The sequence below is a fragment of the Camarhynchus parvulus genome, chromosome 2 (genome assembly GCF_901933205.1).
Source record: "Camarhynchus parvulus chromosome 2, STF_HiC, whole genome shotgun sequence".
Lineage (NCBI taxonomy): Eukaryota > Metazoa > Chordata > Aves > Passeriformes > Thraupidae > Camarhynchus > Camarhynchus parvulus.
In genome coordinates, this window is record NC_044572.1 from 116,960,002 (window position 1) to 116,978,161 (window position 18,160).

The window sequence follows — 18,160 nt, forward strand, 5'->3', positions numbered from 1 at the left end:
AGCAACACTGGTTGAAACTGTGAGTTCAAATAGTGTTATGAAGCAAAGCAATGCATTTAAAATTCACTACTCTTCCAACCTGTCAGTAAAATACTGGGTTAAGAGCCTATCAATAAATATTAGAGAAGAGACTGGTCAGCATATTATTAGCTACCCCTCCTGAAAGATATTCAAACTCTTCTCAAAACATCATTGACAGAAAAAGAAAACAATGCTGAACAACCAAAGTTAGCTAAGCAAAACACAGAACAGCACTAATGCTTCAGCACTGTGACTGACAGCAACTATACAAGTCCTCTGCAAAACACATAAGCAATGGCCATTGCAAACAATTTAGAACCACAGAATATAGCTAGTGGATAGTACAAGGAAGTTACAGTGAAACCATACAAACACAATGGAGGAAGCATGTCCATGCATTACTGATGTTCAGGATACAGCTGTGGTGGGGAGAAAAAAAAAAAAAGCAACATTGAGATGGTTTAGTCTGCTTCAGCTGCAGAACAGACCCTTTCCAGTTCAGTATTTGCCCCAAGGAAAGAAGAGATGACTGACTGACTGACTCCTCTCACATGTTATTGCTCGAATGGGTATTTTTCAGTCAAATACCTCTGTGTAGCAAAATCAACTCCTTCTGAATTAACCAGGAGAGGGCAGGGGAATGGGCAGGGAGAATACCCTAAGAATTAGGTCAAGTCTGATTCCCGCAACTTCTCTCTACTGGCAGTCTCATAGTGCATTACTAAATCTCTCTGACTTAAAATAATTAAGGAAACACTGATCAGGAACAAATTAGCATTGCAGAGAGGGGAAAAAAAAAACCATTTTATGGATAAAAAAGAATCCCACATTTATGTAAATTACTAGATAACCTACTAGTATGGTGAGAGATTGTGCTGAATTCCTGACTTTGAAAGAAACTCCACAATGTGGCAGGAGCCCGGAAGTCAAAGAGCACCTCTTCAACAAACTACAGTCCTGAAGTGCAAAAAAATCTGACTATAATATGACAACTCTGAAAACTAACAGATGAATTGACCTGAGGGGGAAGTTAAAGCCAAAGAATTCTTTGGGCCTCCTAGCAATATTTCTGCTGTCATTAAACACCACAGGTGATGTTGCTAAAAGCTGGTGGCTGTGTCTCAACAAGTAAGGGCAAGGAGAAAGGGTGTGAAAGTCCTTTTCCTGACTAGTCATGATCTGCCTGATGCACAATCATCAGGATGGAAAGAAACAGTGTGATAAGGACCATAAAAACAGTTAATCTGAGAACAGCAATAATATCATATGTTGACTGCCTTTTAACAGGCAGTTATTTTAACACCTCTGTTAGTATTTTCCTATATCGGCATGAAATGCCACATATATATATATATACACAAAAAGACAATTATGTACTTCATAAATTGCATGCTATTTCTGCAGAGAATTTATTACACTCAATCAGGACTTGAGATGAAACTCTTATCCTCTGTATTGAAAAAAATCTACATAGCACACTCTTCAAACTTTGTTTTCTCACCTATTTTTATGAAACTTTTGAACAAAACTAAGAGTTTAAGAGTTTTAGAAATTATTTACTTTTAAAAACTATAACGTCAGTTAAGATCAGAGTATAAGACCAGTTTCTGCCACTCATTTTTATTCAAAAGGTAATTACAACAACCACACTTACTACCATGAAATCAGCTTTACTAAATGTCTCCATTGCATTCAGAATACTTGGAATTGCGCTGATACAATGCTGGTATAGATCCTTTATGACACTTAATACCTTCATTATTGGCATAATTTAATTAAGACTCAGATCCCCTGCACTTTTGCTGCATATTGGTTTGGTGGTGTCAAAACTTTATATTACCACAACTACTGACAAATTTAGTTGCAACAATATAGATGGATAATTTCACTTTTTTCTCTACAAAAATTTTCTTCTTGTAACACTTCTGAAAAAAATAAAAGATATCTCAAACACATAATTAAAAAAATTAAGGTTGCTACTTTCTCCTAAAACTTTAATTTTTATTTAAGATCTGTCTCAGTCCAAAAATTTAAGTCCTAGCTATGCACTTGAGTAGATGTAAATGTTAGTTCATTATGATGAGGTCAAGAATATTGATATTACTGTAATTCTGTTCAATCATCATCCTGGACAGGGCCTTTCTAGTGCTTTATAAAAACAGAAAAGTATTCTCAACTGATTGTGTCTGCCAAGTAAGCACACAGCACACACATCAGTAGCTGTTTAGAAGATACATCTTCATTTCCATATGGATTTAGGTCTAAATTCAATGAGTTTAAAATTATAATATTTTTAAAAAATATTTAGCAGTGAAGATTTTCCTCTTCTATTTTTGGTAATGAGCTAGAAAGAAAGATTTTCCTAAGAAGTATAAAAAAATAGTCTTGTTATAAGAGCTGCTAACTTTACTTTAGAGGCTCAGTAGTTAAAATTGATTGAAGCCTTTGTTTATTTGTCATTTATCTGCTTTTAAATACTTACAGTGAAAAATACGGAAATCAATGTATGGATGAGAACCTCTTCTCTCTGTTTCAAATCCTGCCCGACTTCTTACTCGCACATCTCCTAGAAACAGGGTCAAGAGTGAAATAAAAGTGTGGAAGAGTGGCAGAGATAAAATGCAAATGAACATAGCCTGGAGGGGTAAAGATTCATGTTCTTAATGGAGGAGAGTAATTCAAACAATAGGCCTACTTCAATGCTTTTTGTTTTAAAGGTGAAATTCAAAACAAAGTTTGAAGACTTGTTAAACATGCAATCACATGCTTTCTTGCCAAAATCTCTCCTGCCTAAGCATACGTTGCCAGAAGCATGTGATAAGCATTCAGATGAAATTAGGAAGAGCTTGCTACACCAGTATGGTAAAAATGCACCTTAATATGACAGAAAACAAGAACATTTAAAGTTGATTTGTTCCTCAGTAACACACATACAACAATAACACTTCGTAGAATACAAAAAAGATTCCATTTCTAGAAATGGTAGCTTTTAGCAAAGAAGCTAGTTACAATATGGTTTTATATTATATAATATTTTCCCACTAGCATTTACTTACTTGCGCTCAGCTGTTTGAATATTACACAAGAGCCTATTAAAATACCAAAACTCAGTATTAAAATTTGATCAAACTATTTTGCACTGTAATTAGCTTCAACCTGAATCTTTTAGCATGCTACTTGATTTCTACTTATGCATTTTACCAACTGAAAGCTGATCAGTATTCTTTCGTTAGATAGTTGTATGTATTAATATAAGCAGTTCACCTGCATTAAAAGCTTTCACTTAAAATCCCTTAGCAATTACAAATTTGGAAAAATCTTTTGAGAATCAAATGCAATACTGTTTCCCTCCTCAAACCCTAACAAAGATAAATTTAAGATGTGCAAATGTTGTAGTTTCTAATTATGAAAATCTATCAAGTGTTGTATTCGCGTCACTTCAAACACAGCACTTCCCATATGAAACCAAAATAAGTAATTAACAAAAAGCACTATGATTGAGTCCATAAGAACTAAATAAAAATACAGCTATTTATTTTTCATCAAGTCATAGGCATCTTGAGAGCATTTTTTTTCCTTTTTTTCTTTTCTAACCTGCAATGTGTAACGCTGAATCAGTCAACTTATCAGAAAATAGCTAAAGGTACTGACTTACACTTCAGTAAATATGTTTTTAAATACCTAACAGGTATCTTTCTAGAGATACATATCTATAAACACTGACACATCTACAGTGATGCATGAATGTTATCTTGTGAGGCATGCTGGAAGGACCACAAAAAGGTAAGTAGGCCCAGGGCTCCCCTAAAGTTTACACATCAGTAAAAATACAGTAAATACATGTGCCCTTCAGTAATTAATCTTTTTTTTTTTAACTGAAAACCATAACTGAGCTGCAAGGGAAAGCAACCCAATTACTATCTCCAAGTATTAATTTTCAGACCACTTACAATACATTACTTATAAAGGCTTCAAGCATTCATTTGAGCAGAGTGCAAGAGACTTGTTTCCTTCCAGGCAATACAGAGGCAGCAAATTGTAGAACTCTTCTGTTAGGCACAAGCAACTGGTGAATTTTATTTACAAAATAAATTAATAAAAATGAAAAAGAAAGGAAACTTTGGAAGAGAGGGGGCAAATGCATTAGTAGCTGTATATGAAAGTAACAGTGTGCACGGAGGAAAATTCGACTTTCATTACCTTTCACTCATATTTATCTGGGTAATCAGGCATAGCTACAGCTGTGTGAATGAGTTCACCAGCTAAATTAAAAGAAAATAAAAGAGGTTTTTTAGTGAAACTAATTTTTTACAGAAAAGGGGATACAGCTTTTGTGATTTATTTTTAGTTTAAAATGCAGTTTTTTACTTTTAAAATTTACAAACCACAGTACCAATCAGCAAATAGTTTCAGACAGTGTATGACTAGGTTGTGGCAAACAATTTGTTTTAAGTGTCAAGAATAGGAAAAGTTTACAGAAAAATACCTGAAGACCAACATGGAATTGTGCAAACGACAAAATGAGCAGGTTCATCTGATAAATGATGTCCAGAAAGTTTCTCTCTGCTTTGTTCTTTTTCATTTACTACCCTCGACTAACAGCATAGACTGAATAATAGTATCCTTGGTACCCTTGAAATGCCTGCAATGTTGAGAACTTTAGGGAGGAAAACAAGAAAAACTGTCTGTAAGTAAAATGAAGAAATGCAACTGACTACATTACTTTAAACAAGAATTATTAGAATATCTATTTACAGGAATATTTAGCCAAAGAAGGAATTGTATACTAAAAATGCACATGGCAAACTAAGAAAAAGGCAGCTGTAATAAGAAAAAGCTAAAATATTGTATTTACTTGCATACATATAAAATGAGGAATTCCCAGCAAGGAAGGTAAATATTTTCATTACATAGTTATTGAACAAAATTCTCTCTCCCTAATCATGGTAGAAGAAGCGATTAAAAAAAAAGAAGAACAATATCTCAACAACTGATTAATTTTTTTAGAATACAACTGGATTTATTCTGGAAAAACATATCCCTTCTACAAGACTGGAATTCATTCTAGTAAACAAAGCAGAAAATTCTCTTATGCCCAAACAAAAGCAAAAGAGATGCCTCCATTATCATGGTACAGAACTGCTGCATTTTTCAAGATTTCAGACCATAAATGTACTTGAAAAATATTGGTACAAGTGGAATTTGATGATACCATACATCCATCTGAAATTTCTAAATAAACAGAAGTAGAAAAAGGGATAACTGGCTGCACATTATGAAATAATGTGCTATTAGCACAGTGAAACTAATCTCTAGTGCATATGTATAGTTAGTTCCAAAACATCCAGAAATACTGGATCATCATTATGCATTCACTCTTTGGTTAATGTAACCTGCAGAAGATTAATGGATCCCAAATGCACCCACTTCATTGTACCTTCACAGAAGATAACATGTTCACATCAATTTGGTTGGGAAATCCTGCACAAGTGTTTTGCAACCCTGTGACTGTGAAGTTATGCAGAATTTAATTTTAAGAGACATGTTTATCTTCACAGAGAACTTCACAAAAAAGCAGAAGATATCTCAGATTTGAGATTACTTTTATCAAACAAAAGGACACTGTTACATAATTCCTTCAAACAGCAACACAAGTCCAACCTCAGAGCCAACCATTACTACAGTAGCCAAAAGACAATTAAAATTCAATACCTAAAACAAAAGAACTTATGAATAACTTTTGTTTATTTAGACCCTTACAAACATATTGAAATGCTTACATAATCTTTTTAAGCCATCAGAACCCACAGTCGGCTTATAGGTAAATTTCCTTGGGAGAGGGCACAGAAGTGGCAGCAAGCTGACTGACAGCTTTTATCTGAAGTGTCTCTTCTTGAGCCACTTTAAGCCACACTGGAAAGATTCCTGTGTTACCTCCATGGAACACATTCAAGTCCAGCATCTTAATGATACTGGACTTCCAGGAACAATTTTTTTCCCTCTTTGAGAGTTTTGCTGATTCCAAAGAATCAAGAGAAAGATTTTAAAAATGTGAAGCTTTCCTTTCCAACCTTTACTCTTAGCACAAAAATGATACAATATCTGATGGCTGAGTATTTAGCTACACTTTTTTCCAGAACAGTCCTGCACAATCAGGATCACTTGCATTTTTAAGACAAAGATCATACTGGCAAAAATTTAATTGAAGACTAAATCAATCATGGAAGAAGGAATGTAAGAGGGAGGTTTGCAGCTATAACTGAAAACTGAAAAGTAATTAGGGCTGTAACAAAACTTACCTTGAAATAGATTGTTTAATTCCTGCCCCTGTCTCAGATTCCTGCTCACACCACAAGGACAGCTCTGATACTTACGAGGCAGCTGAAATGCCACAGCTGACATCCCTGGGCGTTGGGGTTACCCAGCACATACTTGGTGCTGCCCCAACACTGCAGTGTGGCACAGCAACAATGCAGCAGCTGCTTGGGGAGCTGAGGCCATCCAGAGCAGGGGCAGAAACCTCAGAGACCATGGAGGAGCTGGGAGCAGAAATTACGACAGCCACCTCAAGGTAAAGGATTCAAGTCAAAGCCATGAGGTTGTGAAGAGCAGGCTTTTCAGACAGAAATAATAACTTCACAGATTAAAATTCCTATTAAATTTGTTGGAAAAACAGATGACAGGTCAGCTGAATGTGCCAGAATTAAAGCAAACAGAAAACATAAAAAACACTACCAGAGAAGAGCATGCACAGTACACAGTAGTTTTTCTCCAATGTTTCCTATTTGAAGTGATCAAGACCTCTAAAGGAAGATAAATGCTCCAATTGCAGCTGAGAGGTGCATGCTCACCAATACAAGCAGTCAGTGCCCCACACTTTCTACCCCATGCACCGTAGAAAAACTTTCAGTCAATATAAAGCAACAAGAAAAGGAAACCAGAAAAGCAATAGAAAAATCAAGTATCAAGATTACACAGAAGCACTTACAAGATATTTTGAGAATTCCTCAGAGTTGCTGAGAAAAGTGGTTGAGGTGATGCAGATGTTTTAGCCTTTCCAAGGTCTTAAAAGAAAAATTCTACAATGCTGCATCTGTATCTATATTTTAAAATAGTAAATAAGGCACACGGGAGTGGCTTAGTGTATATTTTGGGAATGGGGTATGACAGATGAGTCATTACAGTCAACGCTGCCTGCTTATATCGACACACTGATGAAGGCAGTTAGGAGCGAGCTTTTTATTTTGCATACTCCTAAAACAGGATCTTTCAAATTGAACCTGCACCCACTGCCATAGCACAGGAATTCCTATTTACTTAGTGTAAATGAATTTCTATTGGATTACCATTGGAACAGCCTGAAAACATTGAATGAAGCAACTTCATGGCCAGCACAACTAAACAAAGGCAGAGGGAGTTATTGTAGATACTTTTAGCCTTACATTTTTGGTCTGTTAAGATAAACACCTTATCAAGGTACATTTTATTAGTAGATACATTTATTCCATTAGTATGGAAAAAAACCAACCAAGTAAAAGGCAAATCTTCTCATGACTAACTTCCCATTAAGTTACAGCTGAGGATTCCTTATAGCTTATTCTGCTCAAGTGCACTAAGATAAATAGAACAAAGACAAAACTCTTATAATACTTCAGGAAAAGCAATGCTTCACATTTCTTGCAAAAAATTGTAATGGAATATATTAACCCCTGAATCTACTCTAATATGAATGTTCCTACATACTGATGAGTCCAACTGTTCAGCTTTCAGGCTGGTCTTTTTTACAGTCAATTTACAAGTACAAAAATAATAAATATGTAAACAGCTGCCAACTTGTACAGTATAGTACAGATAACATTTGCATAAACCAAGTGATATCTATTAAGAGAAAATAACACAAATTTACCACACAATGATTCAAACATGCCATGAGCAATTTTTTGTTTGCTTGTTGGTACCCTCCTCCCCCACCTAAGTTGGAAGTCAATCCTTTACAAGATTTACTGCTTCTGAATAGCAGAACAGCATGAGTGAATTATGCCAGCAAGAATTATACTATTCATAACAAACATCAATCTCATTATGTAATAATTAATTTCAATGAGAGTACAAGTGAAAAATTAATTTACTTAACATCATGTTCTGAATATTTTCCAGTTCTACCTATGAGAATAGTGGAAGTTTTCCAAGACAAATTAAATTTTTCTCTCCAGCCAGATGTATATGTCAAAAACTAGAGGAAGCCATGTTTTGCTTCTCTCTAGAATTACTTGAGCATTATCACAAATCCTTCTGCAGAAATGATGGGCCTAACTACTTCATTTTAACTTCTGAAAACAAAATAAACCTATTTACAACAACAACCCAGCACCTTTTTCAATAAACATTTAGAACCCAGTATCTTCTGTTCTCATCTTAACAAATCCCCAAAGTAATTAAATTCTCTGATCAAAACCCCTTCAGCAGACAGTCAGTGCTACAGCACTACCAACTACATAAAAGTAAAAAATCAAAACAACTGGGAAAAAAATGTGAAGCTGCTAAGTCAAAAATTAATTCATATGTATATATGACCATATATTCCTAAATATGTAGGTTAGGACTATAAATTCTTATACACACATGCATATAGCTTACAACTTTAAATTCAGAGACAATGCAGTTATGAATTTCTGGGGACTTGAACATGTGCAATATACAACTAAATTGAAAAGACCCAGGGCATAAAAAGACATGTTCTGGCTGATTTAGTTGGAGATGGTTAAGAATTTGTAATGAGTAGCTTCTGGTGCTCATTGAGCTGTGTGAGACATGCAAGCATTCAATGTCCGTTTCAACACAGATTCATAGCTCAAGGTGGCTTAAATTAAGTGGCATCACACAGCAGTGAAACAGACTTAGAGCACATACACAGTCCCCATGCCATCTGCACCACCAGCAGCCTCCAGAAGAGGTGTGGGAAATACTGAATCTGGCAGCCAGATCTGCAAGAGCCTTGCATCTTCCTCCTCTCAACAAATGACCTCAACTCCTTCTGCGCACTCACTACCACAGAGGATCTCCCCTGGATGCTTTCCCCTCCCAATACCATTCTTTTGTTTGAACTGGGCTTTACCCTTTATCTCCTTGCTACTCTGGAAGCACTCCTCAGTAAGCTGACTGAACTACTCAGCCCTGTCAAGCACCCTTTCCTTTCTCAAATCACCTCCTAGGATATACGAGAAAAATATTGTTTAAAATCACATCATTATTTCAAGAACTCCTCGCACATTTCACAGCCTCAGTACCGAAGTTTTTAAGAATGTGTGCTAACTCTTCAGTAAGTGTTCTCTAAGGTATAGTTTTAACTAGAAAGATACCATGCAGACGTGGTAAATTCCATTACAGAAAGATCAATCATGAGTCACTTAGAAACCTTTAATTCTACCAAACACATTGGGTTAATTATAAGACCTTTCCTTTTTCTTCAATATAGGAGTAAAACATCCTACACAATGTTTAACTCAGGAAAGAAGAAACGAAAAAAGGCAAACAACCAAAAAACCCAAGTCAACACATAAGAACCCAAACTCTTGTAGAGATTCTAACCAAAATATTATCCAGGAGAAAGAGAACACTAAGTTTATCAATTCAACAGAGATATAAAAAAGTTATTATTTAAGTCAATCATAAATGTTGGAACTTGCAATATAGAAAATGGTATGCTTACCTAGCATACGAATGTACAACGCAGTCTGATCTGAGCTGTCATAGGAAATTGCTCCACGTCTCTGAAAAAAATAAGTGCATTTTAAGCAAGTTAGAAGCAAATAATTTTTAAATTGAAATGAAAATAAAGTATCAATCATTTCCATTTTAACTCAGCATTAATTTTAGAAATTGTGTGTCTTTCATGCAAAATGCATTTTACAAGTATATGTATCGAGTGATTTTGCTTTAAGAGGGAACAAAGGAAGGATAGGAATTGGTAGTGAAAAGATTATGAAACGTGAGATCAGAGCATGGTTAAAAACACCCCCAGATATTCCTTTCCAGTGTTCCTCAATCATTCCTCACAACAGGAATGACATAGAACGAGATTGCACACACACAAGGAAGTGCTCCTCATAGCCTTCTAGAACACCATATTGAAACAAATACTTGCAGTTCCTGGTTCATGTATCTACATTTACCTATGGGGTATTTCCATCTTCCAAAGGTAAGAGATGTAATAAGTGAAATTAAAACTTAACCATTAGCGCTGCCCTAGGATACCACATGCTACTTTCATTCTACTCTGTATTTTCTGTAGGCAAAGCAAGGTATCACTGAGGTAAGATGTTATACATAAAGGCATTTCAGAGAAAGCCAGCAAGTAGTATTTCAAATTTGATGATAAAAGTTCAGAAGAGTCATCAAGTTATCCATGCACAAGATTGAGATACTCCCCCATAAACTGTATTTTTTACCTACAAATGTTTACCACACATATGTTTACCACACATATGTTTCATACATATTCAGCTACTGTGGTAGTTACAATCTAGGAAGTCTCCCATGAAGTGGTGAACTTCTCCTCTAGCAGCTAGAAAGTGGAGGAATGTTCTCAATGGCATCACACAGTCTGCAAAGCGTGACTCCACCTAGCACCCAGCCCCACATCGTGCCTTTATTGTACTTTGACCATCTTCTGCCCCTTCCTAAGGCCTTCATTAATGTTACTTGTTAATCCTAGGATGAAAGGATCACCTTCACAATCAGACCTCCATTTTGACAGTTCAGAACATTTGTTCTTTACAGAAATAAGATTTTTTGTGGGAAGTGCACATAAGAAACTCCTATGACCTTTCTCTGTACACCACACTTCTTTCTTACACTGAGGACAGTGAAGTCCTTGATGCCACCAAGAGTCACCACATGCCTTTGAGAATTTCAGATAAAAGTCAGTCTGGTAGCAAACACAATCACCCATTTCTTCATGTACACATCAGGAACAACACTACCTCAGGGACACACAACAACCTGAAAACGTGCAAGTTCAAAAGATAAGAAATCAAATCACGTCAGGAAACAGGATAGAAAAAAAAATGTTGCCTATTGAGAAGAATTCTGAAGGAAATTAAGGAAAGAAAAATTACATGGAAAGGCAAAAAGGCAGAACTGCTGATATGCATCTATCTAAAGAACAACCTAAACGAACTCAAGGACAGACTAGAGATGAGTGACCTCAATCACTATGATCTATGCAAGTCATGGGCTAAGACTCCAAACTCCTAAGTTACACTTTACTTTAAATATTTTTCATGCCAAAACAAAAAATAAAACCTTACACTTGAAGTTGTAGAAGTTTTTCACAAAAGTAACATTAATATGCAATTACAGAAGTGACCAAAATACCTAGCTCCAGATGGGGTCCAATAATAATAATGGGGTCCAAGCTGTTGTAAAGACTACAAGGAAGAACTCCCCATACAGAACTTTAATGTTGTCTCAGCCTTTGTTCTATATTTTCTTGGAAGATCATAAACCATGCAAATAATTCCTCAATATATGTTTGTACAGCATTTCTCACAGCAGTACGCCTGTCCCGATGGGAAAGGTAGAAATACAACTACTCAGCCAGAAAATGATGCTGATTTCTCACTAACATTTTCAATGTTTTTCATTAAACTTGCCTTTGAGTTTCAGAAAATCTCAGCTGAATATATTTTCCGTAGCCTGGAACATTTCGTATCACTGACTAGGCACAATCAGTGATGTAATTTAGTGCTAACTTGCAATTTGCACCTGTCTATCACAGATTTCTGGACATGTCCAGTACAGTTCTGTAATCTAATACAGGAGAAACCTAAGCACACATGCAGCTACAAGACCCACATACAACTGGAGCATTAGTCTGCAAGAAAGAAAACAATATACAAAAATTTACTGAAAATAAATCCTTTTGATATATTGATTCTAAAATATTACTTACTCCCTAAAATAAAATAAAATAGATAAAGCAGTATATATATAGTAGTGCATCTATGTATGATATCAAATACAAAGCACATTTTTAAAAACATACAGTAGTTGCTCATACAGGCAAGTGATTTTGCTCTGCAAGGATATATTTGAAACAATCAAATCTAGTAAAATTAGCTTAAAAAGTTTGGTTCTCTAAGGAAAAATAGAGACAATTTATTGTATGATTTCACTAGCAATACTACACAAATAGCAGGACAATTTCAGCAAATTCTGCTAAAAGGATTGAGGTCTCAAATATACTTATTAATTTAAATTTGTTTAAATGAAATAGGTAAGAGGAAAACATGTATTAGCAAGTTCCACCAACAGATGTTGGGGGGGGTAATGAGTGGTCACATCTTTTATCTTTAGTCCTCCTTTAGTGAGGTACAGAGTTGAGCACTGTGGTGGGCAGTCAGAGACAAAGGACAAAGCTAAGTAAGCAACTAATACTACACTCATCCAGACACAGATTGCTTTGTGTCAGCTTACCCTGCAAATATGTAACAGACCATCCCCTGCAGGTTGTGCTGCATCACCTATTTTCCCACTTTAAATAATACTGTCAGTGCATTTGCTATTCTACCCCCTACAGTACTCCAGAAAAATGCAAGGAAAAAGGCAGAAAGAGAGAAGTAATTTAACATAACCTCTATGGGGTTCTTTAAGATATATTGTCGATTACAGTACTTAAACCCAGCAAAGAGAAAAACCGATTTAATGCTTCAGTTTTTCCTGCAATATGATCAGACAGCAAATTCATAAGAAGGAAGACAAATGTGTCTTGAAGAACTAAAGTTACTGCCAAGCACCAAACTGTTCAAACAATTTAATCAGCAGGATTTTACCCTTGTTGATGACCAAAAATGCCACCCTCCTCATGGTTAATCTAAGGCCCACTCTCTGTAGCCTACACCAAGACACCAACACCATATTTACCCTAAAAATATACCTTACTTACAAAGTTGAAACAACCATAGCATACACTACGGAGACCATGGATCAGAAAATATTACTTGTCGTCGTGTTATTGTAAATATTTTTAACTCATTTAGCATAAGAATTTATTTCTAAATCTCTGCACCACCTCTCTGGTCTACCTGAAGATTTGTACCTGTTAACAACAATACTGACCCTCTGTACAATATCAAACAAATAAGCACCATTCCAGCAAGCAGACAGAGTTACTAGTGCTCAAAGACAAGACAACCCTCATGGGTCTGTGTTTAGGCAGGTTCCATTTGCAAGCACAAGGACAACTTGGTTGCTGGGAATGTGCTGGATCCTAAGTGATTCAACAAATTCCTCAAATGATTATCTGAGGTTTTCAACTGCTCTGCTCCCTTCCAGGCACGAGCACAGCCACCTGACCTGGGTGGGCTGATTGCTTCAGCCGTGAAGATGGATGTCAGAAAGATGACTGGGGAGGATAGTTTATACTGGACTTCCACTTTCAAAGCCTCACCTTAAACTTCAGTTTCACACTAGAGTATCATCTACTCTTCAAAAGGGTGATACAGTCAAAAAGTTTCCATTTTTCCTCTCCTTTGAGACATATTTGTAGAAAGTGAATGGAAGAAGTTCAAACTAAACTGGAAGATCCATTAATCCTCTAAGAACAACACTGATACAAGGACTCTGCAAAAACATGCAAAGGGAGTATCTACCAGAACATAGATTTAAGTCAGATCTCTCTGAATATCTTTTCACAGAGTATAGAAAGTTATTAAAGGCCACGCAATGGGAACAATGTGCCAAAATAGCACACAGATACATCTTCAAAGGGAAACCGTTTCAGTGATGCTTGGGAGTACAAGCATTTGCATGTACCACTTGGAAATGGAGCACCTGCTGCTGTTTGTGTCAAACAGAAATGTTTCCATTGATGTATCAGTTTTATCGCACACATTTCCCAATCTTGCTGAGAGCAGAGCACCAGCATTACTGCTGGGCACTTCATTTTGGCAAGGGCTCGCTTGTGGACTGTCTAGCAAAACAACTCCTCATTCTCTAACAACACCTGCTAGAGCTGTTGGCCTTCAAACTTCAGTACCACCCATCAAAAGAACCATCCATGCTTCTTGATGGACTACACAACCCTCATTTTGCTACTCAGTTGTTTATTCAGAGCAACTGAGCTGGGAAAGAGAAGACAGAGGACAGAAAGCAACACAGGCCTGTGTTTTTACCTACCTGACTTTCTTGTCCAAGCTCTCTGCTGAACTATCAGAGCATTAGTCTCAACTGATCTGAAGACAAGTGTGAAGTTGTTATACCAATTGCAATGTACCGGTTATGCTGCCTCAAATATACACCCTTGGAAAGCATTTAAGATCATAAGACCATTTATGAGCTAGAAGTCTTGAGAATGACAAACTAGTTAAGACCTTACTTCTCCAACTATAACTAGATTTCAAAAGCAAGACTGTCATATATCTTAGACTTATTTCAGGTATTTAAAAGTTCCATGCTAAGAGTCAGTTTTCCAAAAAGCACCATCAAGTTTTTAACTCACTAAAGCACAGAAAAATGCTCTTCAGAAGCACTTAAATTGACACTGAATTCAGGTAAGCCACTGCAAAATGGTCCTACTACTATTTAAAAATTTCACTGCAGTTCAAAGCATTACTCTGAAAGTTTACCAGCACTAAGAAAATGTCATTCATACTGCTTTTCTGAAATTTAATCAGCAATAAGAACCACACCTTTCCTTCAAATATTCAAATGTGACAATTTTAATATTTTCTTCCATATAAAGCTATTTCACATTATCACCTTCCAAGACAGATGGCAACCATTTTTAAATGTAGCTATCATTTGACTGCTAGTTATCAATGTTAGCGATACATATATCTCACAAGCGTCTGTAAGCTATTTTTTCTTATATACCTGAGATGTATATCATGTGGCATAAAATTTATCCAAAGCTTTATCAACATTAAAAAAAAATCAAGACTTAAAAATACACAAAACAAAAGCTTGACAACTGATCAGAAAGAATGTACAGTCAAAAAAACCCCCACAAGCAATTGGTTTAAGTGAAGACAGTAATACACAGGGATATTGCCTAAGGAAACTAAATCTGAATAGCATCAAGGCAATGGCAAAATAGGTAACTGAATGAACACAAAAATACTAATTCTTTAAAAGAAACCACCACTAGCACATGTAGAAACACAATCATAAATAGCAGGGAATTTTATGCCTAACTGTATTATGTCAGCTACCTGGAATTTTTCTTTTTCCCCACCTTAAAACAATCTCTGACCAAACTGAATTAGACATAATCCTTGAATACGTCTTTTATGTCAAGTTCCAAAAAGCCAGCAGTTCAACAATATACCAGCAAAATGCAGATGATGTACTGGTCTAGCACACAGGCTGTAAATCTCTAGAATCTGCCTTCAGTCACAAGTGAACATCCATTGGGCATCCTGGTCTCTTTCTTGATGTGACAAAAGTTGTCACAAGTGCTAGCAACTAAGCCTGACCATTTTTGCTTTTAATAAATTTAGAAACACATTACTGGCAATGACTGAAGAGTACAGGCATGGGTGCCTGGCAAAGCTTGTTTTCACAACAAACTCAAATTCATGCTGGTTCAGATTCTCCTGTTAACTGTACAAAAATTTTAGAAGTGTGTATCAGTAGCAATAACAAAAAAATTATCTATGAATGCAGGAACTCTATTTTTTTTCAGTTTCCTTAGTTCTCTCCAATTAGTCTGGCTCTCCTTCATAATCCTACACTTAAATTTATTCCTCCTTTTTGCAGTGAGCTATGCTAAGAAGAGCCTGGTCTCATCTCCAGACACCAATCTCACCTATATTTACCAGCACAAATATCCATTATGGGGATACTTACATTCTTTGGAATGTGAGAGTGAAAACTTAATCCTAACATTAGCATGCATTTTGCAAAACACAGGGATCTCAAATAGAAAGGCTACAAAGTAAAGTAGATATTTCACATAAGCAAACAAAACTGGTATTTCCACTCCTGCAACTCTGAAATCAACAATACAAAAAGGATATCCTGTCCAGGAAGCAAAATACACTAATTTGTATTATTCTCACTATGTTTAAAATTGTTTTTCCTTATTTTCACAAAGGCTTTAAGGTGCTATAAAACTGGAAATCTGTTGGTAACACAGGCAAGCCAGCTCCTGCCATTCAGAAGCCATTTCAGATCCCTTTTTTCCCCTCTCCTAACTGGCACTGCTACAAACACACTCCTTCCCACTTCAAGGCAAGCAAAAGTCAAGATCTACAAAATCATGTATGAACACTTAAGAAACACAATCTTAAATGGCAAATGATGTTTCCAAAACAGATTAGATTTTAAAAGGAAAAATAAGCACTTATGAAGTTCTTAATGACTTGTTTTGTCTCTGACCGCCTATAAACCCAGTTAGTCAAAACAGATTTTAAAAATGGCCTACCTTAGAAGTAATCCATTTGATAAGGATCAGAGCTAAACACCAGATCAATGTAATTCCCATTAGATCACCCCAAATACCTGAAGCATACTCTCCCCCGATGGCCGCCAGTGCTGAAAGCAGCAGGGCACAGCAGTGAGGCACAAGGCAGGCAGCAGCTGTCACCTGACAGCCCCTGCAATGTGCTCTGCCCCACTCCTCTCGCTGCCAACGCCGGACTCAACAAGAAAGTTTTACAAGCAGAGGACATGGCAATTAGTAAAACCTTACTAAACCCCACAGAAATGCCAACGGAAATGTAAAACCATGATTACATCCTGTCATCATCTTTAAATACAGCAAAGTGTGCCAGACAATAGGATCAAACTCCAGTAGTCAAAACACCCGAGCTAAGTCAGGATACTGCCTTGCCTTCAAATGCTATGAAAAGCCTGTTTCCAGCAGATTCCAGCATTTGTGATATTCACAGGTTCCTTTTATCTCTGCCACCGGGAGAATTGCTAAGAACTGAACTTCAAAACATATTTCAAAATTGCTTCTATAGCAACGTACTATAAATAATGTTAATGAAAGTTAATGCACCGAATATGTGCAATTGTTCAAACCAATTGTCATTATCTAACTTCTTCTGTCCACTAAATACCAAGCCATTCTTCATATTAGCCATTCACACTCATGCCTGAACTGGATGGGGCTTTTATTTATTGCTCCAAGGGCTGAACCTGGCTACAGCCTCTCCAGCCCTTCCCAGGGCTGGAAAGCAGTCTAACTTCCTCCAAGAACACTGATTGTGCAGCAAACTGGTCCTATATGCTTGGTGCAGCCTTGAGATTCATTCTAATTTCTGTCATTTTAAGCTGACAAAAGTGTTTCATTTCAAAAATACAAAGAAATCTCAAATACTTAAGAAAAAAAAGGATCTACAGTGGGGGAGAAAAAGGAACAGTGTAGGATAAAGAGGAGTTTAAAAGGATGATGCTGAATAACTGAAAGCAAATGTATATGAAGAATCTGCTCTTCCTTTTTTTTTTTTTTGCAAAATATCAATTCAAAATTCCAATATGTGTACAAGACACAAAAGTTAGCTCAGATCACCAAAGGAGTAGTTTTAACATTAAGAAACTAATTTCCTCCCTTCCACAGGAAAAGGGGAGACACACCACAGCAGATGTTTACTAAATTAAGGAGAAAATTTGTTAAGTGGGGTAGAGCTCTTTGTTATTTTATATCACGATTCTGAATATTTATGATGTCTTTTATCATGCTATAATCATGTTCTCAGCACAACCTGTGAATCCCTACAGAACCATTACATTCCAAGCATTTATCTTCTGCCCTGTCCCCATGCCCCAGAAAAACCGTCAGATCAAAACCAAAGGGAAGAATAGGCCTTTTGGTACCTCACTTCATGAATGCAGCACTTATCTAAAGCTCTGTTAAGTTCCACATAAAATACCAACTGTCACAGAGATAAATTTAAAAACATTACCACCTCCAAATAGTTGACAAGGTTAAAACACCCTAACAATTAATCACTACTAGTCTGATGTTTCTTTAAAAAAAACAAACCCACAATAAATGGCATCAGGCTATATTTGCATTACAATTTGGCACAACTGGAGCAGATCAAAACACACCTGCTGCTCAGATCTTTACACCTATACTATTATGAAGCCCAGAGTTTTAATTTGTTTTTGAAGGCCATATTTACTCCAA

General features: G+C 36.3%; 1 protein-coding gene across 3 annotated transcripts in view; it reads right to left on the bottom strand.

The window, feature by feature from the left end:
- The window catches only part of PDE7A (phosphodiesterase 7A), a 75,089-nt gene that overhangs the window by 25,473 nt on the left and 31,456 nt on the right, over positions 1 to 18,160 (bottom strand). The window contains exons 2-3 of one of the 3 annotated variants that reach the window (XM_030943545.1): positions 9,731 to 9,791; positions 2,504 to 2,587 (exon numbers count right to left, since the gene is read on the bottom strand). In XM_030943545.1, the coding sequence (XP_030799405.1) occupies positions 2,504 to 2,587; positions 9,731 to 9,791 (145 nt within the window). Of the gene's footprint in view, positions 1 to 2,503; positions 4,284 to 9,730; positions 9,792 to 18,160 lie in introns of those variants that run through there. The other 2 variants (XM_030943547.1, XM_030943546.1) reach the window with 2 other exon arrangements.